Source organism: Sturnira hondurensis, unplaced genomic scaffold (genome assembly GCF_014824575.4).
Source record: "Sturnira hondurensis isolate 20B ecotype Veracruz unplaced genomic scaffold, ASM1482457v3 Scaffold0022908, whole genome shotgun sequence".
NCBI lineage: Eukaryota > Metazoa > Chordata > Mammalia > Chiroptera > Phyllostomidae > Sturnira > Sturnira hondurensis.
In genome coordinates, this window is record NW_028095539.1 from 3,775,762 (window position 1) to 3,796,408 (window position 20,647).

The 20,647-nt window shown below is 55.9% G+C and overlaps 1 protein-coding gene across 6 annotated transcripts in view; it reads left to right on the forward strand.

The window, feature by feature from the left end:
- Window positions 1-20,403, forward strand: part of LRSAM1 (leucine rich repeat and sterile alpha motif containing 1) — a 39,137-nt gene extending 18,734 nt beyond the window's left edge. For all 6 annotated transcript variants that reach the window (XM_037036374.1, XM_037036371.1, XM_037036370.1 and 3 more), the window contains 13 exons: window positions 57-196; window positions 1,141-1,185; window positions 3,257-3,327; window positions 4,243-4,342; window positions 8,305-8,392; window positions 8,954-9,028; window positions 10,484-10,564; window positions 12,080-12,175; window positions 13,938-14,036; window positions 14,804-14,935; window positions 15,932-16,013; window positions 18,460-18,605; window positions 19,675-20,403. In XM_037036374.1, coding sequence (XP_036892269.1) covers window positions 57-196; window positions 1,141-1,185; window positions 3,257-3,327; window positions 4,243-4,342; window positions 8,305-8,392; window positions 8,954-9,028; window positions 10,484-10,564; window positions 12,080-12,175; window positions 13,938-14,036; window positions 14,804-14,935; window positions 15,932-16,013; window positions 18,460-18,605; window positions 19,675-19,800 — 1,281 coding nt within the window. In that variant the 3' untranslated portion in view covers window positions 19,801-20,403. The remainder of the gene's footprint in view (window positions 1-56; window positions 197-1,140; window positions 1,186-3,256; window positions 3,328-4,242; window positions 4,343-8,304; window positions 8,393-8,953; window positions 9,029-10,483; window positions 10,565-12,079; window positions 12,176-13,937; window positions 14,037-14,803; window positions 14,936-15,931; window positions 16,014-18,459; window positions 18,606-19,674) is intronic.
- The last annotated feature ends 244 nt before the right edge of the window (window positions 20,404-20,647 follow it).

Genomic DNA, 20,647 nt, shown 5'->3' on the forward strand with positions numbered 1-20,647 from the left:
CCTCTGGCATCTAAAGGGGCTGCAGGCGCTCAGGACCTCCGCCTGTCCTGCCGCAGGAGCAGTCCCGGCTGGAGCAGGGCCTCAGCAAGCACCGGCGCTACCTGGACGCAGAGCGTCAGCGGCTGCAGGAGCAGCTGAAGCAGACGGAGCAGAACATCTCCAACCGGATCCAGAAGCTCCTGCAAGACAATCAGAGGTCAGGCTGCTGTCCTCCCGGCCCCTGGGCCCAGGGACCTCCCACATGATCCCCTTGAGGGAGACCAGGCTGGGGGTCCACTTCCCCGTCACAAGCTCCACTCCCATCCAGGGGGTCCATCGTTGGGGTTGGTCCTGGTGCTGCAGTCGCACTGACTTAAAGAGGAAAGACTGGTCCCAGCATGGCCAGCTCTGTCCCCTGTTGTGGGGTGGCCACCGACCAGACCTGGCCTCCCCCCCCCTCGGTGTCCCATCTGCAAAGTGAGTGGATGCAGCAAGACGGTTCAGAGCACCTCTGTTCCAGTATTGTGGGTTCCACTCACCCAAGCAGGGCCACTGGGAGCAGGTCTTGATGGGGCTCGGGAGAAAGGGGGGCCGGACAGAGATCTCGGGGGAGCCTGAGGAAGTCTGGGGTTCCTAGGGAAAAGGTTCCGAAACCGGCTTTCACCACATCCCCTGTGACTTCCAGGCTTCCTTTTGCTCTTCACCCGTCCCGCTGCCGTCCTGGGTACCCACAAGCCGGTGCCCCGTTCCCTGGGCCCTCACCACCCCGGGCGTCCAGGAAAGCTGCCTTCCTCTGGGCGCTTCTTAAGTGCCACGTGCTTCGTGTGGATTTTCTCACTCTTTACAAATACTCCACGAAGATTTTGTTGTTATTTAATACTGTTCTTATGTCACACTCGAGCTGACCTGAGACCACAGGGCCCCTCCCTCAGTGGTGGGGCTGAGAGGCCCCCAGCCCAGTCCCGCAGCCCCCTGTGCACCGCCAGTGCAGGGAGGGGGCCAGTGCAGGGAGGGGGCCAGTGCAGGGAGGGGGCCAGTGCAGGGAGGGGGCCAGTGCAGGGAGGGGCCAGTGCAGGGAGGGGCCAGTGCAGGGAGGGGGTGGCACCGCTGGAAACGGGCTGCTGGGGCTGCTGCAGGGACCTGTCACGGATTTCTCCACAGGCAAAAGAAAAGCTCCGAGATTTTGAAGTCGCTGGAAAATGAAAGGCGAGTGTTCTGCTCTAGCGTTTGCTCTGCACAGCCTTCCCTGCGGGGGCAGAGGGTGGGGAGGGGTGGCTTTGGGGTTAGGGTGTCTCGTGAATCTCCAGGATTATGTCAACAAGTTTTCCTAAAGCCACGAGGAAATTCACCTCATTAAGGAATATTGCATTTACTGCAAGTAAATTTTATCTGCAAGTTTATGTGAGTACATTCCTGACAAAAATTTAGATGTGAACAAGAATGTATGTATAAGGTCCTACTATATTCCCAATGTAAAAAAAAAAGACCAAGAAGTCTACATTTCTGGGGGGGGGAAGAATTTGGTTACACGAATTATGCACTAAAGAATAATCTGTTTTCATTCAGTATCTTGTAGAATAATATTCCTTATTGAAGGAGATACAATATATTACTAAGTGGAAAAGTGGGACCTATGGTCTATCACTTTTTAAACATTTTATTCATTTATTTATTTATTTTTTTAGAGAGAGAGGGGAAGGGAGGGAGAAAGGGAGAGAAACATCAGTGTGTGGTTGCCTCTTGTATGCCCCTAACTGGGAACCTGGCCTGACTGGGAATCAAACCAGTGACCCTTTGGTTCAAAAGTCAGTGGTTAATCAACTGAGCCACACCAGCCAGGGCCAGTCTATCATTTCTTGAAGACAATCTGTACGTTTCTGTGCTCAGAAAGCAAAAAGACCCACCCCCAGTGGTGTACACTGAACATGGTTAGAAGTGAGAATTAGAGGCGGTGGTATTTTTCTTCCTTTGGGTTTTCAGTGTTTTTCAAGTTCACTGTTTTGAGGTGTTCCACCACAGTAGTGAGAAAAGATGGTGGCTGGGAGGGACAACCTCTACCGCTTCCCCAGGTATTAATGGGACCCCTCCTGGTTCTCACATCCCAAAACAGCTGTGTAAATTTTGCTGCTGTCCTTATGCCCAGCCTTCTGGGCCCCTGGCTGCCTGGGAGGACCTGCTATAGGGCACTCCCACCGGGTTGCAGAGCAGCCCTCATCCCACCCATGACAACTGTGGTGCTGGCGGTAGCCGGGGTGGTCAAGGCCAAGCTGAGTTGTGGCCAGTGGCCTCGCTTCTTCAGCACACGCTGGTCCGTTGCCCTCTCTGTGCGGGGCCTGGGGACCAGCAGTGCACCATACGGCCCCCTTGAGCAGCCTGTGGTCCTGGGGCAGAGGGGCTCCAGTGAGCCATGCGTCCTCCATTGCAGTCAGACCCTGCAGAAGGGAGTTATCCTCCAAGCCACCCTAGCCAGTCGGGTGTGGGGAGAATGTGCACACACACGCAGCGTGCACACACATACACACTTGTGGTTTACCTTTTATACTTTTATTTTATGTTCTTATTTTTTTATTACAATTTGCATTCAACACTTCTTAATTTTAGCTTATTGTGTCATGGATGTCTTGCCATGCCAAAAACTTTGTTATTTGTGATAGCTGCAGGGTACCCACTATGTGATTATATCATAATTTATTTAATTGGCCCTGGTTCACAAATATTCGTTTCCAGCTTTTCATAATTACAGTTTCAGTGACTAGCTTCTAAATACACCTGTGTGCATTTAGGTGACTATTTTTTAAGTAAATAGTGAAAGGACATTTGATCGGTGTTGTCAAATCGCCTTTCAGATGACATTTTGTCAGTGTACACTCACCAGTGTGTGGAAGTGTCCATTTCACTGCCTCCATTGCCATCACCAGTGGTCACTGGTTTTCTTCATCTCAACCAGTCTGCTAGGTGAACGGGTTTTACTTTCCTTAGTTACCAGTGATGTTAAGCATCTTTCCATATAGCTATTGGTCACTTGCATTTAAGCATGTGAAGTGGCTGTTTGCATCTTCTGCCCATTTTTCCAAAGGAACGCTCATCTTTTTATGCAAGAAACTCTAACTGCAAGGCTGAACATACACAGGACCCCACTGGGGGGGTGTGATGCAGCAGGAGCACACCTGGGTTGGCACAGCAAGGAGGACTTTCTGGAGGAGGTGCTGTTCATCTGAGGGACTTCCCTCTTGGGAATGCTATGTTTGCTGAATAAATGGGTCGGTTGTTTTTCTAGAATAAGAATGGAGCAGTTGATGTCCATAACCCAGGAGGAGACGGAGAACCTGCGAAGACGTGAGGTTGCCTGTGAGTCTCAGGGACCGGAGGAGTGAGGGGTCATGGGAACAGAGCTTGGTTCTCCAGGGGCAGGGGTAGGCAGTCACCTATAGAGGGTGCCGAGTGTTAATCTCATGAGAAGTAAGAAGTGATATGTTTAGTGTGACAACGTTGTGATTTTGTATTGTGGTGAAATATACATAATATAAAATTTACCATTTTAACCACTTTTCTGTTGTTCTGTGGCATTAAGTACATTATTGTGCAGCCATCACCACCCCCATCTCCAGAACTCTTTTCATCTTGCAAAACTGAAACTCTAGACCCATCGAATCACAACTCATCATTTCTCCCTCCCTGCCCCTGGCACCCCCAGCTCTACTCCCTGTCTCTGAGAATCCGGTGGCTCTAGGTGTCCCACATAAGTGGGGTCACGTGGTGTTCATCTTTTTGTCAGCTGGCCTCTTTCGCTCAGCAAGGGTCTTCCATGTTGTAGCTTACATCTGAATTTCCTTCCCTGCTGAGGCTGAATAGCATTCCATTGTGTGAGTAGGACCGCATTTTGTCACTCTCTTCCCCGCCAGCGGGCACTCGGGCTGTTTCCGCCTATTGGCTGTTGCGAACGATGCCGCTGTGAACGTGGTGCACACACAGCTCTTCGATTCTCTGTCAGTTTCTTAATTGTAACTGTTTAAAATCCACAAGTACACATTAACATTTAACTGGAAGAGATCATATTAAAATGTAATGATACCTCCAGGTAACAGATTATAGGAGATTTTGTGTGTGCTGTTCAGTGTCTTGCAGTGAGTCGATCTTTCATGCTTAAGTTGCTTTCTTAGCTTAAACAAGAAAGATTTCCCTTGTGGATGACCATCAGGTGGGTGACTAGGTGGACCCTTCGAGGCCACCCCGTTCTCAGCCGCCATCCCCATGTCTCCCCAGCCGCCATGCAGCAGATGCTGACTGAGAGCTGTAAGAACCACTTCATTCTGACGGCCTACGAGAGTCAGAGGCAGAACTTGGTCCAGCAGGCCTGTTCCAGGTAAGGGAAGCCTTCCTGAGGGAGGGAGCTGGGGCAGCCGGCTCTGGGCCCTGGGAATCCCCTGCCCTCGGCCCCGAGCCTCGGCCCCGAGCCTCGGCCGTGCCACCAGAGGCAAGTGGTGACTGGCCTTCACAGATGTGCTAGTCAGACCTCATGATTCTATGTTGGGTCATGATAAAGCGACAATAACTCATGTTACTGCACTTCAGTGATACTGTGTTTTTTTACAAATTAAAGGTTTGTGGCAACCATGCCTCCACCAATATATTGGTACTATTTTTCCTACAGGCTCAGATGGTTAGCATTTTTTAGCAATAAAGAATTTTTTTTTACTTTTTAAAAAAGATTTTATTTATTTATCTTTAGAGGGGAAGGGAAGGAGAAAGGTAGAGAAACATCAACATGCGGTTGCCTCTCATGCACCCCCTGCTGGGAACTGGCCGGCAACCCAGGCATGTGCCCTGACTGGGAAAAAAACCGAAATCCTCTGGTTTGCAGACCCGTGCTCAATCCACTGAGCTACACCAGCCAGGGCAAGAATTTTTTAATTCAAGTACATAATTAATGTTTTTGAGACATAATGTTATTACACACTTAATAGATTGCAGTATAGCAGAAACATAGGTCTTATGAACACTGGGAAACCCAAACACTTTTTTTAAAATATATTTTATTGATTATGCCATACAGTTGTCCTATTCCCACCTTCATTCCCCTCCCCCTGCACACCCCCTCCCCCACCATCCCTTCCCCTTTAGTTTATGTCCACGTGTCTCAAGTTCTTTAGATTCTATATTTCCCACACTATTCTTGCCCTCCCCCTGTCTGTTTTCTACCTACCATCTATGCTACTTATTCTCTGTACCTTCTCCCCCCTTCTCCTCCTCCCACTCCCCTGTTGCTAACCCTCCATGTGATCTCCATTTCTATGATTCCGCTCCTGATCTAGCTGTCCTCTTGGTTTGCTTTTGTTTTAGGTGTGGTTGTTAATAACTGGGAGTTTGCTGTCCTTTCAATGTTCATATATTTTATCTTCTTTTTGTTAGATAAGTCCGTTTAACATTTCATATAATAAGGGCTTGGTGATGATGAACTCCTTGAATTTGACCTTATCTGAGAAGCACTTTATCTGCCCTTCCATTCTAAATGAAAGCTTTGCTGGATAGAGCAATCTTGGATGTAGGTCTTTGGATTTCATGACTTGGAATACTTCTTTCCAGCCCCTTCTTGCCTGGAAGGTCTCTTTTGAGAAATCTGCTGACAGTCTGATGGGTACTCCTTTGTAGGTGACTGTCCCCTTATCTCTTGCTGCTTCTAGGATTCTTTCCTTCATTTTAATCTTGACTAATGTAATTATGATGTGCTTTGGCATGTTCCTTCTTGGATCCAACTTCTTTGGGACTCTGAGCTTCCTGGATTTCCTGGAAGTCTATTTCCTTTGCCAGACTGGGGAAGTTCTCCTTTATTGTTTGTTCAAATGAGTTTTCCACTTGTTGCTCTTCCTCTTCCTCTTCTCGTACCCCTATAATTCGGATGTTGGAATGTTTAAAGATGCCCTGAAGGTTCCTAAGCCTCTCCTCATTTTTTTGAATTCTTGTTTTTTCATTGGTTTCTGTTTGGTCATTTTTTTCTTCCTTCTGGTCCACTCCCTTGATTTGAGTCCCAGTTTCCTTTCCATCACTATTGGTTTCCTGTGCATTTCCCTTCATTTCAATTAGTTTAGCCTTCATTTGTTCCTCTAATTTGTGGCTAAAATCCACCAGTTCTGTGAGCATCCTGATCACCAGTGTTTTGAACTGTGCATCTGAAAGGTTGGCTATTTCTTGGTCACTTAGAGTTATTGGCTCTGGGGCTTTGAGGTCTTCTTGAGCCATAATGTTTTGGTCTGTTCATGACTGTTACGTACGTATGAGGCGCAGAGCCCTACATGTTCACCAGGGTGGGGCCACTCAGTTGCTGGGTTGTGATGCTGTATGTGGGGGCGGGGTCCGAGAGGGGCAATGGTGGTCCCCTCTGCTGCTTCCCACAAGCCGCTGGGGCCTGCATGGTCTGTCTCACTGCTCGCTCCTTCACCTGGTTTATCTGCGCATGAATGTGTGACCACAGTCAGCCTGCCGCCTTGTGCCCTCACTGGGTCTGCCCCCCCCACTGGGTCGCAACCCCACTCTTGGGATCCACCAACCGCCGCCTGCGCCTGGGTCCGTCCGACTGAGTTTTTCTGCCCTACTCCGCTCCGCCAGCTGCTGGCTCCACCCCTCTTACCAGTCTGGCTGAACAGTTTGTTGTCAGACTTTCGTACAGTTCAATTTTCTGTGTTTTGGTTGCGTTTTTGTTTTTAAACTTTGTTGTCTTTAAACTTGGTTGTGCGAGGAGACACAGTGTTTCCACCTATACCTCCATCTTGGCCGGAAGTGTGAAACCCCAAAATTCTTGTGCTTGCTTTATTGCAATGTTTCCTTTATCGCGGTGGTCTGGAGCCGACCCCACCACGTCTCTGAGGTGTGCCCGAGGATCACTAGCGCCTCTCACGCACTTCCTGTGTGCCAGGCACGTGGCTCAGTGGCACACAGCAGTGGCACACAGCAGCTCACGGAGTCTCTGAGGGACGCTGTTACTAGCCCCGTTTTACGAGCACAGCTCGGGCTGAGAGATGCCATGTGACACACCCAAGAAACACAACTATCAAGTGACAGAGTCAGGATTTGAACCCAGGCAGAATGTGGGTGTGCTCTTTTTTGTTTTTAAGATTTTATTTACTTTTAGAGAGAAAGGGAGAGAGAAACATCAATGTTTGAGAGATACATTGATCAGTCGCCTCTCATAACCCCCAAATGGGAACCCGGCCCACAACCCAGGCACATACGGGCCCTGATCAGGGATCAGGCCAGGGACCCTTTGGTTTGCAGACCGGTGCTCAATCCACTGAGCTACACCAGCCAGGGCGGGGGTGTGCTGTTGACTGTGGTGCATTCCTCATCGCCAAGGGTCCGTACAGGTCGGGGCAGGGTATACTGGGGGGGATGGTGATAGGGCTGCTGGTCCCTTCAGTGCCGGTGGCCCCTCTGGGGCTAACTCTCCAAGTTCACCACGGCACTGTGGGTTTGCCTGTTGAGGGAGCCTTAGGGGTCTGGCGGAGCCCGTTGAGAGGATCCCAGCCAGTGCTCAGGAGCCCCAGATGGGGACGGGCCAGGAGCGCCCTGTGTCTCTCCTTCCATCCCGATGGCACAGCTGCCAGCCTCCCGGTGTCCTCAGGTTACGGGCTTCCTCCGCTGCTTCCTGGTGTGTGCGGCACTGTGCCTAGAAGCGTGGGCACACCTTCTGTCAGGAACCGTGACGTCTCGGGCGGGTTACTTTCCCTCTCTGAGCCTCGAGTTCCATATCAGAAAAGTGGGGGTAAATCACAGTATTACCCCTAGGGTTGCTGGAGCAGGTAATGAGCATTAGTGACTGTGAGGTCTGCCACACAGGGTCCAATAAGTAACGGCCATTGTTATGAAACAAATGCAAAACCGAGATGGTACCGAAGTGTGGGCTTACATGAGGTTGCAGGGGTGGGTTTTTGTGCCAAAACCACTAGACCTGGTCTAGGCACTGAGAACAGACCCCTGCTGGGGCCAGGAAGGCTGCGGTGGGGAGTGCCAACATTAGTGCCCAGGAAGGACAGCTTGCTGGAGGTCCGCGCAACTCACTCGGGGCTGTGTTCCGGCGGAGGGGTGGATGAGAGGACCCAGAGACCATGTCTCCCTGCTCCTGAGACAAAGGCTTTGTCACCTTCTGTCCAGGGCCAGGGGATTCAGACAAACCCTGTCTGCACCCAGCCTGGATCATGGTCCCCAGCCAGCGCTCTGTAAGCATTGTTGAATGAATAAATGGTGTATCTTGACCTCCTCCAAGGTGCCTGGCACACAGTAGGTGCTCAGAAAATGTTGAGAGAGTAAATGAGTTTGCTGTCTTTCTGACAGCATGGCTGAAATGGACGAGCAGTTCCAGCAGATTCTGGCGTGGCAGCAGATGGATCAGAACAAAGCCATCAGCCAGATCCTGCAGGAGGTGAGCCCTTTCCCAGGGCCTGAGGGCGAGGTGCACGAAGGGAGGGCCTCGCAACTCTGCACGAGACCCAAGGTGCCCAGTGCACCTGGTGCACACCGTCAGGAAGAGAGGGGCAGGGAGATGCCTCTGGTGGCCACCACCGGTCACTGGAATCCAGAGAAGTGCCCCTCCTTCTCTGGTGGGTACCCACTCCCCATGCTGTGGGGCTCCATCATAAGGGCTGAAAGGGCAGGGAGTGGATCACACCTCGGAGGAGGNGCAGGAGGTGAGCCCTTTCCCAGGGCCTGAGGGCGAGGTGCACACCGTCAGGAAGAGAGGGGCAGGGAGATGCCTCTGGTGGCCACCACCGGTCACTGGAATCCAGAGAAGTGCCCCTCCTTCTCTGGTGGGTACCCACTCCCCATGCTGTGGGGCTCCATCATAAGGGCTGAAAGGGCAGGGAGTGGATCACACCTCGGAGGAGGAGCCCACGTTAGAGCCCGTGGCACCCGCCCGCTCCCCTGCTGTCTTACCAAGCGAGGCCGCTGGCCCCTGCTCAGCAGGCCGTGCCCTCTGTTGCAGAGCGCCATGCAGAAGGCTGCATTTGAGGCTCTCCAGGTGAAGAAAGACCTGATGCATCGGCAGATCAGGAACCAGGTGAGTATGGGGGTCGTGGCCCCCATCTAGACCTGTCCTGTCAGCTTTTGGAGTGGTGCAGAGGTGGCCAGACAGGTGGCAGATAAAGTCGAATCTGCTCAGCAGGAGACCTCTCTCCCAGAACCAAGGTCTGGGGCTAGTGGGAGATGCCTCCAGGCAGCACTGTGAGTGTCCGGCAAATGCGCCCTGTCCTCGCCTTTTCTCACGCTGCCAGGGCTGAGGGGAAGGGCAGCCTCTGTGCTGACCCCGCCCCAGGCAGCCAGCTCAAACCCTGAGGTCCCCATCAGCTGTGGGCTGGGACACATTGGATTTCCTGCCAGAGGGAGCAGGGAGGCCCCGGCAGCTGAGGGGTGACCTGGGCCTGGAGAAGAGGGATGCGCTCTCATCCAGGCTCTCCTACTGACCTTCGGCCAGCACGGGCAGTCCCCACTGCAGTGGCCTCTCGGCTGCCTCCCCGGCACAGGGCTGTCTGACCCACGAGGCTCTCCCAAGAACGAAGTGCACTTGGGCCGGGGGTGACGGGAGCTTTCAGGCTGTGGGAACGCTCATCACGTTGTATTCTGCACACTTTGAATTTCACATTTTGCATGGTTTTTTTTCTTTTTGGACCAGAACCAACCTACCTTTTTATTTCCTTCTTTGATTTCAATCCTACATAGCCAGACATGAAGCTCATTCCTCTGACCAGGGGCTGGTGGGAACATAGGAACTTAGGGACAAGGGTCTTAGGGTCATAGGCATGGAGTATAGACCAGTTATGGGGTCTGACCCCCAGAGCCAAAAGCCCCCAGTCACACCCCGAGGGTGTATGGTGACCCCTAGACCATCTCACTCTGGGTCCTTTTGGCCCCCCTTTAGACCCCAAACAGGCACGTTCCAGGGAAAGGACTCACTCATTTACCTGCTCTGTGTCAGTGGGCAAGTTACTGAACCTCTCTGAGCCTCAGTTTCCTTGTCTGTAAAATGGAGGCAGTAATACCCCTAATAGCCAGAGGAGAACTGATGAGCTCATACATGTAGTGTGTCTGGCACAGGTATGGCATGCAGAATCCTCAGTGCCTGTCGGCTACTGCTCCTGTCACTGTTGAGTCACTCCCATCACCCTCTGCTCCCCTCTGGGAGCGCCGTTCAGAGGAGGCCAGAGCACGGGACCAGGGAGAGGCTCGGGGAGAAGTCCGAGTCTGCTCTGCCCTCTGGCCTGGACCTTGGAAGAAAGCCCCCTCTTCAATCCACAGACCTATATTGGGCACCCCCTCTGTCACAGCCCCTGCGCTCAGACTGTGGTCAGCAGTGTAGACCAGGACAAGCATGCCGCCCCCAGAAACGCACTCAGGATCCCTTTATTCCAGAGACCCCCAGAAAAGATTCTTAGTGCCCACTTGGCCATCAGAGAGCAGCGGCACAGAGCTGGACTGCGGGTGACGTGACTAAAACCCTGTCTCGTCTTCTGTTTAGATTAAGTTAATAGAGACTGAGTTATTGCAGCTGACACAGCTGGAGTTAAAGAGGAAAGCCCTGGACACAGAGGCACTACAGGTACGTAGGGCTCCCTGGCCACCCTGTCCCTCCCTGGCCCCTGAAGGAGTCCCCACCCAGTGCCCCCACTGCCTCTTGGCAGCGACTCCCCAGCAGGCAGGGCAGTTCTCCTCTGTGGCCATGACATACGAGGGTGGCCCAATTCCAGAGGCCAGTGGGCACAACGGCCACAGTGAGGGGTTGGGTCAGCCTGTTGCCAGGCAGGAGGGTCAGAGGAAGGAGGGTTTCATTGCCGTGGCTCACCCAGGTGACATCTCCATCTCTGCATTTTCTTTGTTTTGGAGCGGGGCTGCTGCTGAGCTCCCTGTCTCTTCAAGCCATGCTTCTGGGGCGCTGGTTCGACTCATCAGCTGGCATCCTTTGGGGAAGGAGCTTTCCTGGTGCCCTGAGAGTGTCTGGAGGAGAGGACCCAGCCATTTCTGTGCCACTCCCTCCAGGCAGCTTCTCCGGGAGCTCCAGCCTGGGGTCCTACTCACAGAGAAGGGGCAGCAGGGCCCAGTGGACAGCGTTCTGGTCTGCAAGTCTGGGACCCAGGTTCTGTCCCTGCACAGTCTGGCTGTGTCACCCAGGCAGGAAGGGGAAAAAAGGTGGCCCCTTCCCTCCTCTGCCCTTCCATCTTCCCGCCTCAGAGGGTCTGAGTCAGCAGTGTGCCAGGACTCCGGCCCCCTCAGGCTTTGAGTAGAGCCTCCTGTTCTGGTTGTCTCGTGGGCTTCTCAGTACAGGGAAGGAGCACTGCAGGCTGGCGCCCTGGTCCAAGGTCCACCAGGGATGTGCTGTGTGACCTCAGGCAGGTCACTTCCCCTCCCTGGGCCCCTATTCCTCCCCTCCATAAGGGGAAGTAATAATCTTCCAGGCCCAGCCCGGGTCAGGGCCATCTGAGGGAGGTAAGCTAGCAAACGGAAAGCCTAGTGTGGGCCTGGAAACGGCCCTCAGAGAGGAGGAGCTGAGCTCAGAGCAGGTGCCCTTGTCTCTTGCCTGTTGGAGCTTACAGGCTCCACTTTCAGGGCCTCCAGGGGTCCCCAAGGTCAGACATGATGGAACAGACACACAGACAAGGGCTGTGCTCTGCCTGCCTGTGCACCTGCCTGTGCAGGGCCTTCCAGACCTCTGCGTAGTGACAACAGTCCTCCCTGCCATGCACTTCCCCCATGGGCTCTAGTCCTCCTCTAGGGAGCCAGTCAGCCAGGGCTTGTCATTTCCTTTGGTTGCTCTTTCTTACCTTTCTGCAGACATCGGTCGCTAGATCCCATGCTCGGCCTCAGCTCCATGGGGAAGGGCGATGCAGGCTTGGGAGCGGGTGGGGAGGGGATGCTCAGGCAGAGGGACCCCACAGCTCTGTCCCTTGATTCTCAGCCTGAGACGGTAGGCAGAGCCTTGAACTGAGGGGCCCTCCGCGGGCCCCCCGCTGGCAGTCGAGAGGCGAGTGACGGGGTTCCTGCCATGGTGCTGTCGGGACTTTTGATGCTGGAGGTGCCGTGGGCTTCCCGCGGCACTGGACGTGGTCTTGTGTTGCAGGAGATGATCTCGGAGCAGCGCGGGGCCCTCAGCTCCCTGCTGCAGCAGCTGCTGAAAGAGAAGGCGCAGCGAGAGGAGGAGCTCCGGGAGATCCTGGTGCGTAGTGCAGGGGCCCGCTTTCCCTCAAGTGTCCTTACACACCCTGGGTGTCCCGATCATAGTTGTCCACCAGAGAAACGGGAAGTGCACCGGAAAGGAACCTCACTGCTGAGGGTCGGCTGTCGCTGACGGTTTGATGTCTGTTTTTCCAGCACTGCGTGCAGTGCCTGTTCATAGCTATGCAGGCAGATGCCCACAGCAGCGCACAGCCCTGGGGACCAGTTCGTCATCATCCACTCTCTGCGTGTCACCTGAGTGCTCCACTGCGTTCTTTCTGAGGCTGCACGGGGGTCGGGCACCAGTCAGCCATTGCTGAGCATTGAGTCCCCTTCCCGCCCTTTACATTTTAAGCAGCCGTCCCCAACTGTCTTCGTAGCTAAGTGTTTGAGAGCAGCTGAGCATTTGCTCAGGACACATGCCCAGGAGAGGACTTGCTGTGTCCAGCGCAGGCCTTGGAATAAGCCTTTGATGGAGTCTCCCACTCGTACTCTGTTTTCAAAGGGATTTGACACCAGCACATCGTCGGGGCTGCAGGGCCCATTTAGGTGGCAGGCTGGGTCGTGTCCTCCAGGTGCTCCTGGGTGGTGAGGACAGAGGCTGGCCAACCCACCAGCTGTAGCGGCGTCACTGCTGCAGACGTCCTCTAGCTCCACCGTGGGCAGGCCCTGGGCAGGGTACAGGGAAGACAAGGCCAGCTGCTTCCTGGGCCCTGTCTGGGCTAATCAGGAGCTGCCCTTCCCTCACAGTGCCTGGGTGCCGCTGCCGACAAACTGTAGCGATGTAGACACTGTGCAGTGCAGCTGCAATGCCTCTGGAGAGAGGCACTACCTCAGCAGAATGTGAATGTCGGGGTCATAGCTTCCAGAAGAGAGGTATGTCCACAGCCCAGGAAGGGCCATGGCCAGAAGAGGGGAGCCAGCTTGGCAAGGCCCAGGAGTGGCCACCAAGGGCACAGGGGCAGTGTCTGGGCTGGAGGCCTGCTGCCCCGCACACCTGGCCCTGGGGTGCAGCTGCATCCCCGGACGGGCCAGCGCAGGTTTTCAGAGCACAGGCTCCAGACCCGGGGCTGCATCCTCAGACCTCAGGCAGGCTGCTGACCACTCTGAACCTCAGGGTCTTCGCTCACAAAGTCAAACCTGTTTCACAGTTACAAGAATTACATGAAATGGCTCCTCTCGGTGCACAGCACAGGGTGGCACATAGCGCTCTGAGTGCGAGCTGCCGTGAGGGTCACTGCTTCACTGCCCTGTCCCCAGTGCCTAGCATAGCACCCGGCCCAGGTTGGCCCTCAGGGAATTTTGCTGAACAACATAAGGAAGGAGTTTGTTTCTCCAGCTTTGTCAGACCCAGGAAGGCCACTCTGGAAGCTGAAGATGTCCCTGGGACCCCATTTCTGCCCCCACATGGCCCCCCAGAAGATCAGCCTAAGCTCTGGGGGAGAAGGCAGAAGCCACTTAGTGCTTTGCTGTTTCTACAAGTGGATGAGACGGTGTCCCTCCCAGACCAGTGTGTAAAGCCAGGGGCCAGGTGTGTGCCGCCTGTGAGATCAGTCTCGGCAGTGAGTGGGGCGGAGTGGTGCTTTCTACCCACCCCCCACCTCTGTAGCAAAGCAATGTGAGTGTGTGGGAAGTCGTTTGAGAGGTGCCAGGCACCACTTGGCGCTCAGGGGAGCAGAGCTCACAGTCATCACGGTCATCACAGTCATCCTCGTGTTTGTTTACCGATCTGTAACCAACAACATCTGCTTCATTCTTGACAGACGGAGTTAGAAGGCCAAAGTGAAACCAAGCAGGAAAACTACTGGCTGATTCAGTATCAACGTCTTTTGAACCAGAAACCCTTGTCCTTGAAGCTGCAGGTAAGGGCGGGTAGTGCCCGCCCCACCAGGAGCCCCGCAGGCCCCATTCAGCGGCCCTCTCTGCCATCTAGGGGCGCCCTGCTTCTTGATCTTCCCGGTGTTACTCATGTCCTGTTTCTGGTGTCTGGTGTGCCAGGCCCTCTGCTAGACCCCTGGTGGGACACAAGTGGGAGAGAGGGAGGGTCCACTCTGGCGAGGACCAGATGGCCTGTGCTGCGGAGCCCATGAGCCCGTGGTGGGCCAGGCCTGTTGTGCCGCCAGTTCAGGCAGGTGACAGTGCCTGAGATGACACACTGAGGTGACACCTGCTGTGCATGAGACACATGTGTCCCCTGCCTCCATTTCTATCTCTCTATCTACCTCTCCCCACACACTTTTTTTTAACTTTAAATAAAAATGGAGTCTTTCTATACACATTATTTTGGCCACTTCTTCTCGTCGTAGCAGTGGAAGGCTGGTGTCCAGGCCCCCACACACACAGGTTGCCCTCACTGTCCCCAGACAGCTGTGTAGTGTGTAGCACGTGGGCGAACCCGCACTTATGTAAGCAGTCCCCTCCTGAGGGGTGCTCACACTGCTCACCGATTTCAAGTGTGCAAGCTCAGCAGCAGTGAACTTCCCACACAGTTATCTCTTTGTGCCTGTTTGTAGGAAAACTGCCAAGAGCACATTTTACATCTTCTCTACATTCGGACCCTTTGTTTGCCTCTGTAAATAACGGCTTCTTTCCCATCCCGCCCCTGGTGCCCTCGGCTGTGCTTGTGCAGGAGGAAGGCGTGGAGCGCCAGCTGGCGGCCCTGCTGGTGGAGCTGTCAGCCGAGCACTACCTGCCCGTCTTTGCCCACCACCGAGTCTCGCTGGACACGCTGAGCCGGATGAGCCCTGGGGACCTGGCCAAGGTGGGCAGCACCCTCCTCACGGGGGGTTAGGGAGGCCCAGCCCGGCCCAGCGTCAGCTCGGCCTTCCCGCAGTTCCTGCTGAGGCCTGCTGTCGGCAAGTGGCCCAGGCCTCCTTGCTTCCAGGGGGCTCGCACACCTGCCCCGTCTGCCCCCACTGGCTGGATGGGCCCCACAGGGCTATGGCTGGGGAAATCCAGGCTTGTGGGACCCGCCGACCCGGACCACCCCTGCTCGGTTCGGGTCTTTGTTCTGGCGGTCCGAGACAGGGCCAGGCCGACCCCGCCCCGCAGCCACGGAGCTCTCACAGCGAGCAGCGGTCCTGCCCGAGCCTGGTTACACTCAGGTGGTTGCACTGATTCCCTGACTCTTCAGAGGAGCTGCGTCACCATGACAGGTCGCGTCTCTGTAGCACTTGCCAGTGCCAGGGGCCGTCCGAATACTTTCCACGGCCCAGCCGGCAGCCATCGTCCTGTTGGCATTTGCCTGAGTCACCCAGCAGAGCTGGGACTCGAGCCAGGCGGTCTGGGGCCAGAGTCCGTGTGGCGGACCCTCTGTACACCACTGGTCCCTACGGGCTGCCCCTAGGCAGCAGGGCTGCATGGGAGCCACGACAGCCGAACTCGCTTGTACTCTGGGCTCTTTGCTGCTGCACTTTCTCAGCAGCTCGGTCTCATCCTCATGAACTGTGACGGAGGCTCCTGGCTTACAGGTCCTCATGAGGGTGACATGAGGTCATGCAAGTGAAGCTGTCAGCACAGTCCCTGGCACAGGGGAAGTACCCATTAGGCCCTTAGCAATGTTGCTTCCCTTTTGGGCCTCAGTTTCTCCCTCCGCCACACTGACGGGTGAGCCCAGGGATACCGGTCCCCAGGCAGGCCTCCACATTTCCAGCCGACGGTGCTGGCAGCCAGGAATGAGGCAACCCCTGTGGCTCTGTGCTGTGCATACCACTCCTGCCAGCCCAGGCCACAATCTGCTCTTCTTGGACCCCTGCAGATGGGCGTTTCAGAGGCCGGCCTGCAGCATGAGATCCTGCGCAGAGCCCGGGAGCTGCTGGATGCATCCAGGACCCAGCCAGGTACCGACACCTTATGTGTGGACTGTGGTTGGGGGCTCTCGTCTGCTTACCTTTCAGGTCAAGTGCTAAAGGCTGGCTCCAGCTCTGTCTGGACCGGGCAGCTCAGTGGGATGGGCACTGTCCCACACAGCGAAAGGTCACTGGTTTAGTTCCTGGTTAGGGCGTGTGCCTGGGTTGTAGACCAGGTCCCAGGTTGGGAGCGTACAAGAGGCAACTAATTGATGCTTCTCTCCTTCTCTTTCTCCCTCCCTTCCCCACTCTCTAAAAAAAAAAAAAAGTAAATTAAATCTTAAAAAAAAAATAAATAGAAGTAAAGGCTGGTTTCAGCCCTGCCAGTCCCGAAAGTTCCCTCCTAAAGGGACAGGATTTACCAACGAGAAAAATAGGCCACACAAGAGGAAGTTTTCTCAAAGTGGTTGGGGGCCCTCCTGGCTCCTAGTCCCATGCCTTCCCCCCACACACCCTACAGACATTGGGACCCACACACCCAGGGTCCTTGGGATTGAGGGAAGAACCAGCTGTGCCCAGTGCCCAAAAGTGTGCCTGGGGTGGCCCGGTTCTTGTCTGTAGGAAGATGTTTGTGACGGGCTGTGAAGGGTCAGGAAGGCACCCTGCCCCATCATCAGAGGCCAGGAGAAGGCCAGTGCTGTGGCCGACGCAGGGGCTGGTGTGGGAACCAGGCCCCCTGTGTCCCGAGCAGGATCCAGTGCCAGGCATTTGCTGACCATTTCGCATGTATGTCGCCTCTGTTCCAACCCCATCAGGAGGGCACTGAGGTCATCCCCATTTGAGGGGTGAGGAAACTGAGGCAGAGAGAGGTTAGCTCATCTCTCATAACATTCCCAGAGCTGGCAAATGGCTGAACCATAGGCTTTGCTGCCCCCTTGAGAAGAGACCAAGGGGCCTTGTCAAGGGAAAGGAAGCCTGAGGCCAGAAGAAGGATGAAGGAGAGGGCAGATGGCCAGACTGGGCAAGCCCAGGGGATGGCCATGGGATGGCAGGGCCTGTTTGGGGCAGGGGCTGGAGGGGAGGTACCGGGCTGACTGCAGGGTGAGGCAGGAGCTCGGGCTGCCAGGCTGGAGGAGGCCCTGAGTCCCCAGGTGTCTGGGCTGGTGGCAGCGCTGGGCCATCTGCAGGCGCCAGCCTTCCAGCCAGTTTTACTCCAGGGACTGACTTTAAGAAAAACTCACTAAACCTCCAGTCCTTTAATATGAAGCACTGTGCAAAATAGACACCTCCCAGATGTTCGTGTCCCCAGCTCTGACCCGCCTCTCGCTCTCGGAGTGGAGGTCAGTGGAGTTTGGTGCCAGGACTTGGGGTTGCCCCGGCCCGGATAGGCTAGCCCCGCACCGACCCCCTCCCCGCAGGAGTCGAAGGTGCCCTTTCACTCTGAGACCCTGCAGCATCGTATCCCTCGGACCTGGGGCTGGCAGGAGCGGGTTCCCGTCTCAGAATGTCCCCGCTGTCCGCTGTCCGTTTGGGGTGCCCCAGCTGCTTCAGGCTTCTTCCGGGTCATGCCCACCCCACAGGGAAGTGGCTGTGGTAGGGGGGTTCCTCCTTAGCTCCAGAAGGGACAGGAAACCCTCGGGAATTTTCCCACCTGTTCTGCCACTGCTCCCAGGACCTGACAGGTGCTGTATTAAGTAGAGGAGGGCTCTGTACCCCGCTGGTCTGGGGCCCCCTGACACCCTTGGAGTGTCTAGTGTTGTATAGCCTTTTTCCAGTCTTCAGGGGTGTTTTCAATTACAAAAAATACTATTTGTGATTCAAATCATAGACAAAATGAACCACACACCGAGGTCAGGGCGGGGGTTGGGGCTGAAGACAGACTCGGGGCTGTCGTGAGATGATGACAGGGGCCGCCTTTTGTCAGGGCCTGTTCTGATACCCACTTCAGGGCTGGGTCCTGGCCCCAGGGCAGGGCGGTGGGCACAGAGGGCTCTGCCAGGGTGGGAGGGACCAGCCACAGGGACTCCTCACTCCCCTCCCTGCTCCTCCAAACCCTGATGGGTGGTGGCCAGTGGTGAAGGGGGGGCGTGGCCACATTCACCCAGAGCTCCTGACCAGGGCCTCCTGCACTGCGGCTCAGCCACCAGATGGCCCTGCAGCTTCAGGCAAGTGGCTTCCCCTCTGTGAGCTCTGATTCCTCATCTCTGAAAGCGACAGAGCCCCACTTGCAGGGTGGCTGTTGAGGACCCAGGGGCTGTTAGGGTTAAGAGACCCCTCCCTGCTGGTGTCCCAGAACACCTGTCTTCCAGATGGGGAATGAGACTCAGAGAGGAGGAATAGGAGGGAGCATGGCAAGGCTGCCCTTCCCCCGATTCTGAGATTAGTGGGCCCCTCACCTTCCAGCGCACTGGCTACTTGGGGCAGCAGGACCTGGGCCATCCGCTAGGGTTTGGGATCACTGTGCGTGACCCCAGCTGAGGCTCTTTGGTCCCCACAGAGCTGCTGAAACCACCCCGGGAAGAGGTCCTTGGGTCCCTGGAGCCCACTGCCCCTGAGGAGTTCCCTGAGCCAGCAAGGCCATCGGCTCCACCTGCGGAGCTGGAGATGCCGCTGTCGGAGTGCGTGGTGTGCCTGGAGCGGGAGGTGAGTCTGCGCCACGCCTCTCCCTCTCGGGGGGCGGGGGGCAGGGGGGGCGCCTTCCCAGACGCCCTGTCCGGCTCTGCGAGTGTGCTGCGTTCCCTGGGAGCAGCGGCAAGTGCAGGAAGTAACAGTGACCGTGACCCCATGGGCCCAACACAAGCAGCGCTGATGCCGTTTTCTGGGCCTTTCCTTCAGAAGAGGGTTTCCCCCACTTAACGAATACACTAAAGAAAGTTTTCCGAGTTGTTACATATCAACAATACATGTTTCTCTGAAGAGGCTATTTTAAAACCATCTTTTAAAAAACGATAACAAAATTCACCCTTACTGTAAAAATTGAACAACACGGCATATAAGATTAAAACCCACTGCTCCCTCCTTGGAAAAGGCAAGCAGGGTGCGGCATCCGATTACCCCGTGGTCTTCACCAGACCCAGGCAGGCCATGGTAGGGAAGGGCTCTTTGGTTATAAATTTGACCGAATTTCTGCGTTTGAGCCACATAGGTTGGCTTCCCATTCCTTGTTATTGTAAACAGTGCTACACTGAGCAGCCTCGGACCGAACTGGGAGCACAGCCTTCCTTGGTGATCGCTGTGCGACACATTCCTAACACAGAAATGTGGTAGCAACGCACCCGGCGAGGCTTCTGAGCCGTGAGGTCGGAGTTGCTTCACACCGAGGGGCCGGGCAAGTGCACCAAAGCTGCGCCAACGGGAACGGCCTCCACGTGCCCCCGTGGGGCGGTTTCGAACCGTGGCCCTGCAGCACAGAGTGCACCACTGCTGTCCCCCTTTGGGTGTGGGGACTGTCGGGGGGGGGGCAGGCAGGGAAGGCGAGGAGTAAAACGTCGGCAATATGACGCAGTTTTGTTTTAGTGACAAAGGGGCGGGGCCTATGGGTGTGGATAGAATTTTCACAGAACAGGGAGGAGCAGTGCCAAACTGCTGCCAGAGGGAAGGACCAGGCTCTCTTGGCGCCACACGTGGTGTGTGGCCCCAGAGCGGTGAGTGGGCCAGGACGGCCGTGGCCTCGTCCGCGGCAGCGCCCAGACGCCCCTGCTCTCTCCCTCAGGCGCAGGTGGTCTTCCTCAGCTGCGGCCACGTCTGCTGCTGCCCGCAGTGCTGCCAGCCGCTGCACACTTGCCCACTGTGCCGCCAGGAGATCACCCAGCGCCTCCGGATCTACCACAGCGGCTGAACACCAGCCTGGCCCCCAGCCCCACTCCCCCCGCCGCAGGCCCAGGGCTCCGGCTCACCCCTGCTCTGCCCTGCCCCACAGCCCGGAGGGTGCCCCCCATCCTTGACCTGCAAGCGTTGCTGGGCTGGGGCAGAAAGTATTCCTGACAGATGACCCGAGTCCTGTGAAGGAAGAGTGAGGACCCCCATGGCACTAGGAAGGCTCTGGGTGTGACGGGGCAGCTGTGCCGCCCTGGGGGCACAGGGCTGGTGTCCAGACCAGTGTGGCTTTACCACCTCCCAGCTGACTGTGGGGGCCCCTGTCTCCCCAGGAGCCTCAGCATCCTTACTGGAGGAACATGGACAGTGCTGCCCCATTCAGCACGCTGGGGGGAGGGGTGGCCACAGGCCACCACGGCCGTGCTCTCAGCTCCTCTGAGCTCCTCTGAGTGGCTGGCAGGTGCTCGGTGCAGGCCTCGCACCAAGAGCAGCAGCGCCCCGCCTTGCCTCCCTCGCTGCCGCCCCCATTGCTCTGGGCCCCTCTACTCCCCAGCCCAAGGGCAGGCAATGAGCTTTGCAGACCCAAAACAGGAGCATCAGTGTCAATAAACCCACCTCCAGCCTGCTTCTTCGGAGTCATCACTGGGTCCTGGAGGAGCCTGGGGAAAGGAAGGGTCGAGGGCCCAGGTGGGGTCAGGGGAGGGCTGCACCTTGGTCAGAAGGAGGGGAGGCGGGAGCATTCCGGAATGGGGAGTTCTGCGGACCTCCCCTCTGTGGGGTGCAGAGGCGGCCTCAGGGAGAGGGGCAGGACAGCCCACAGAGCAGGTGGTGCTGAGTCACCTCCCTGTGTGCTTCGTTGTTGTCACCCC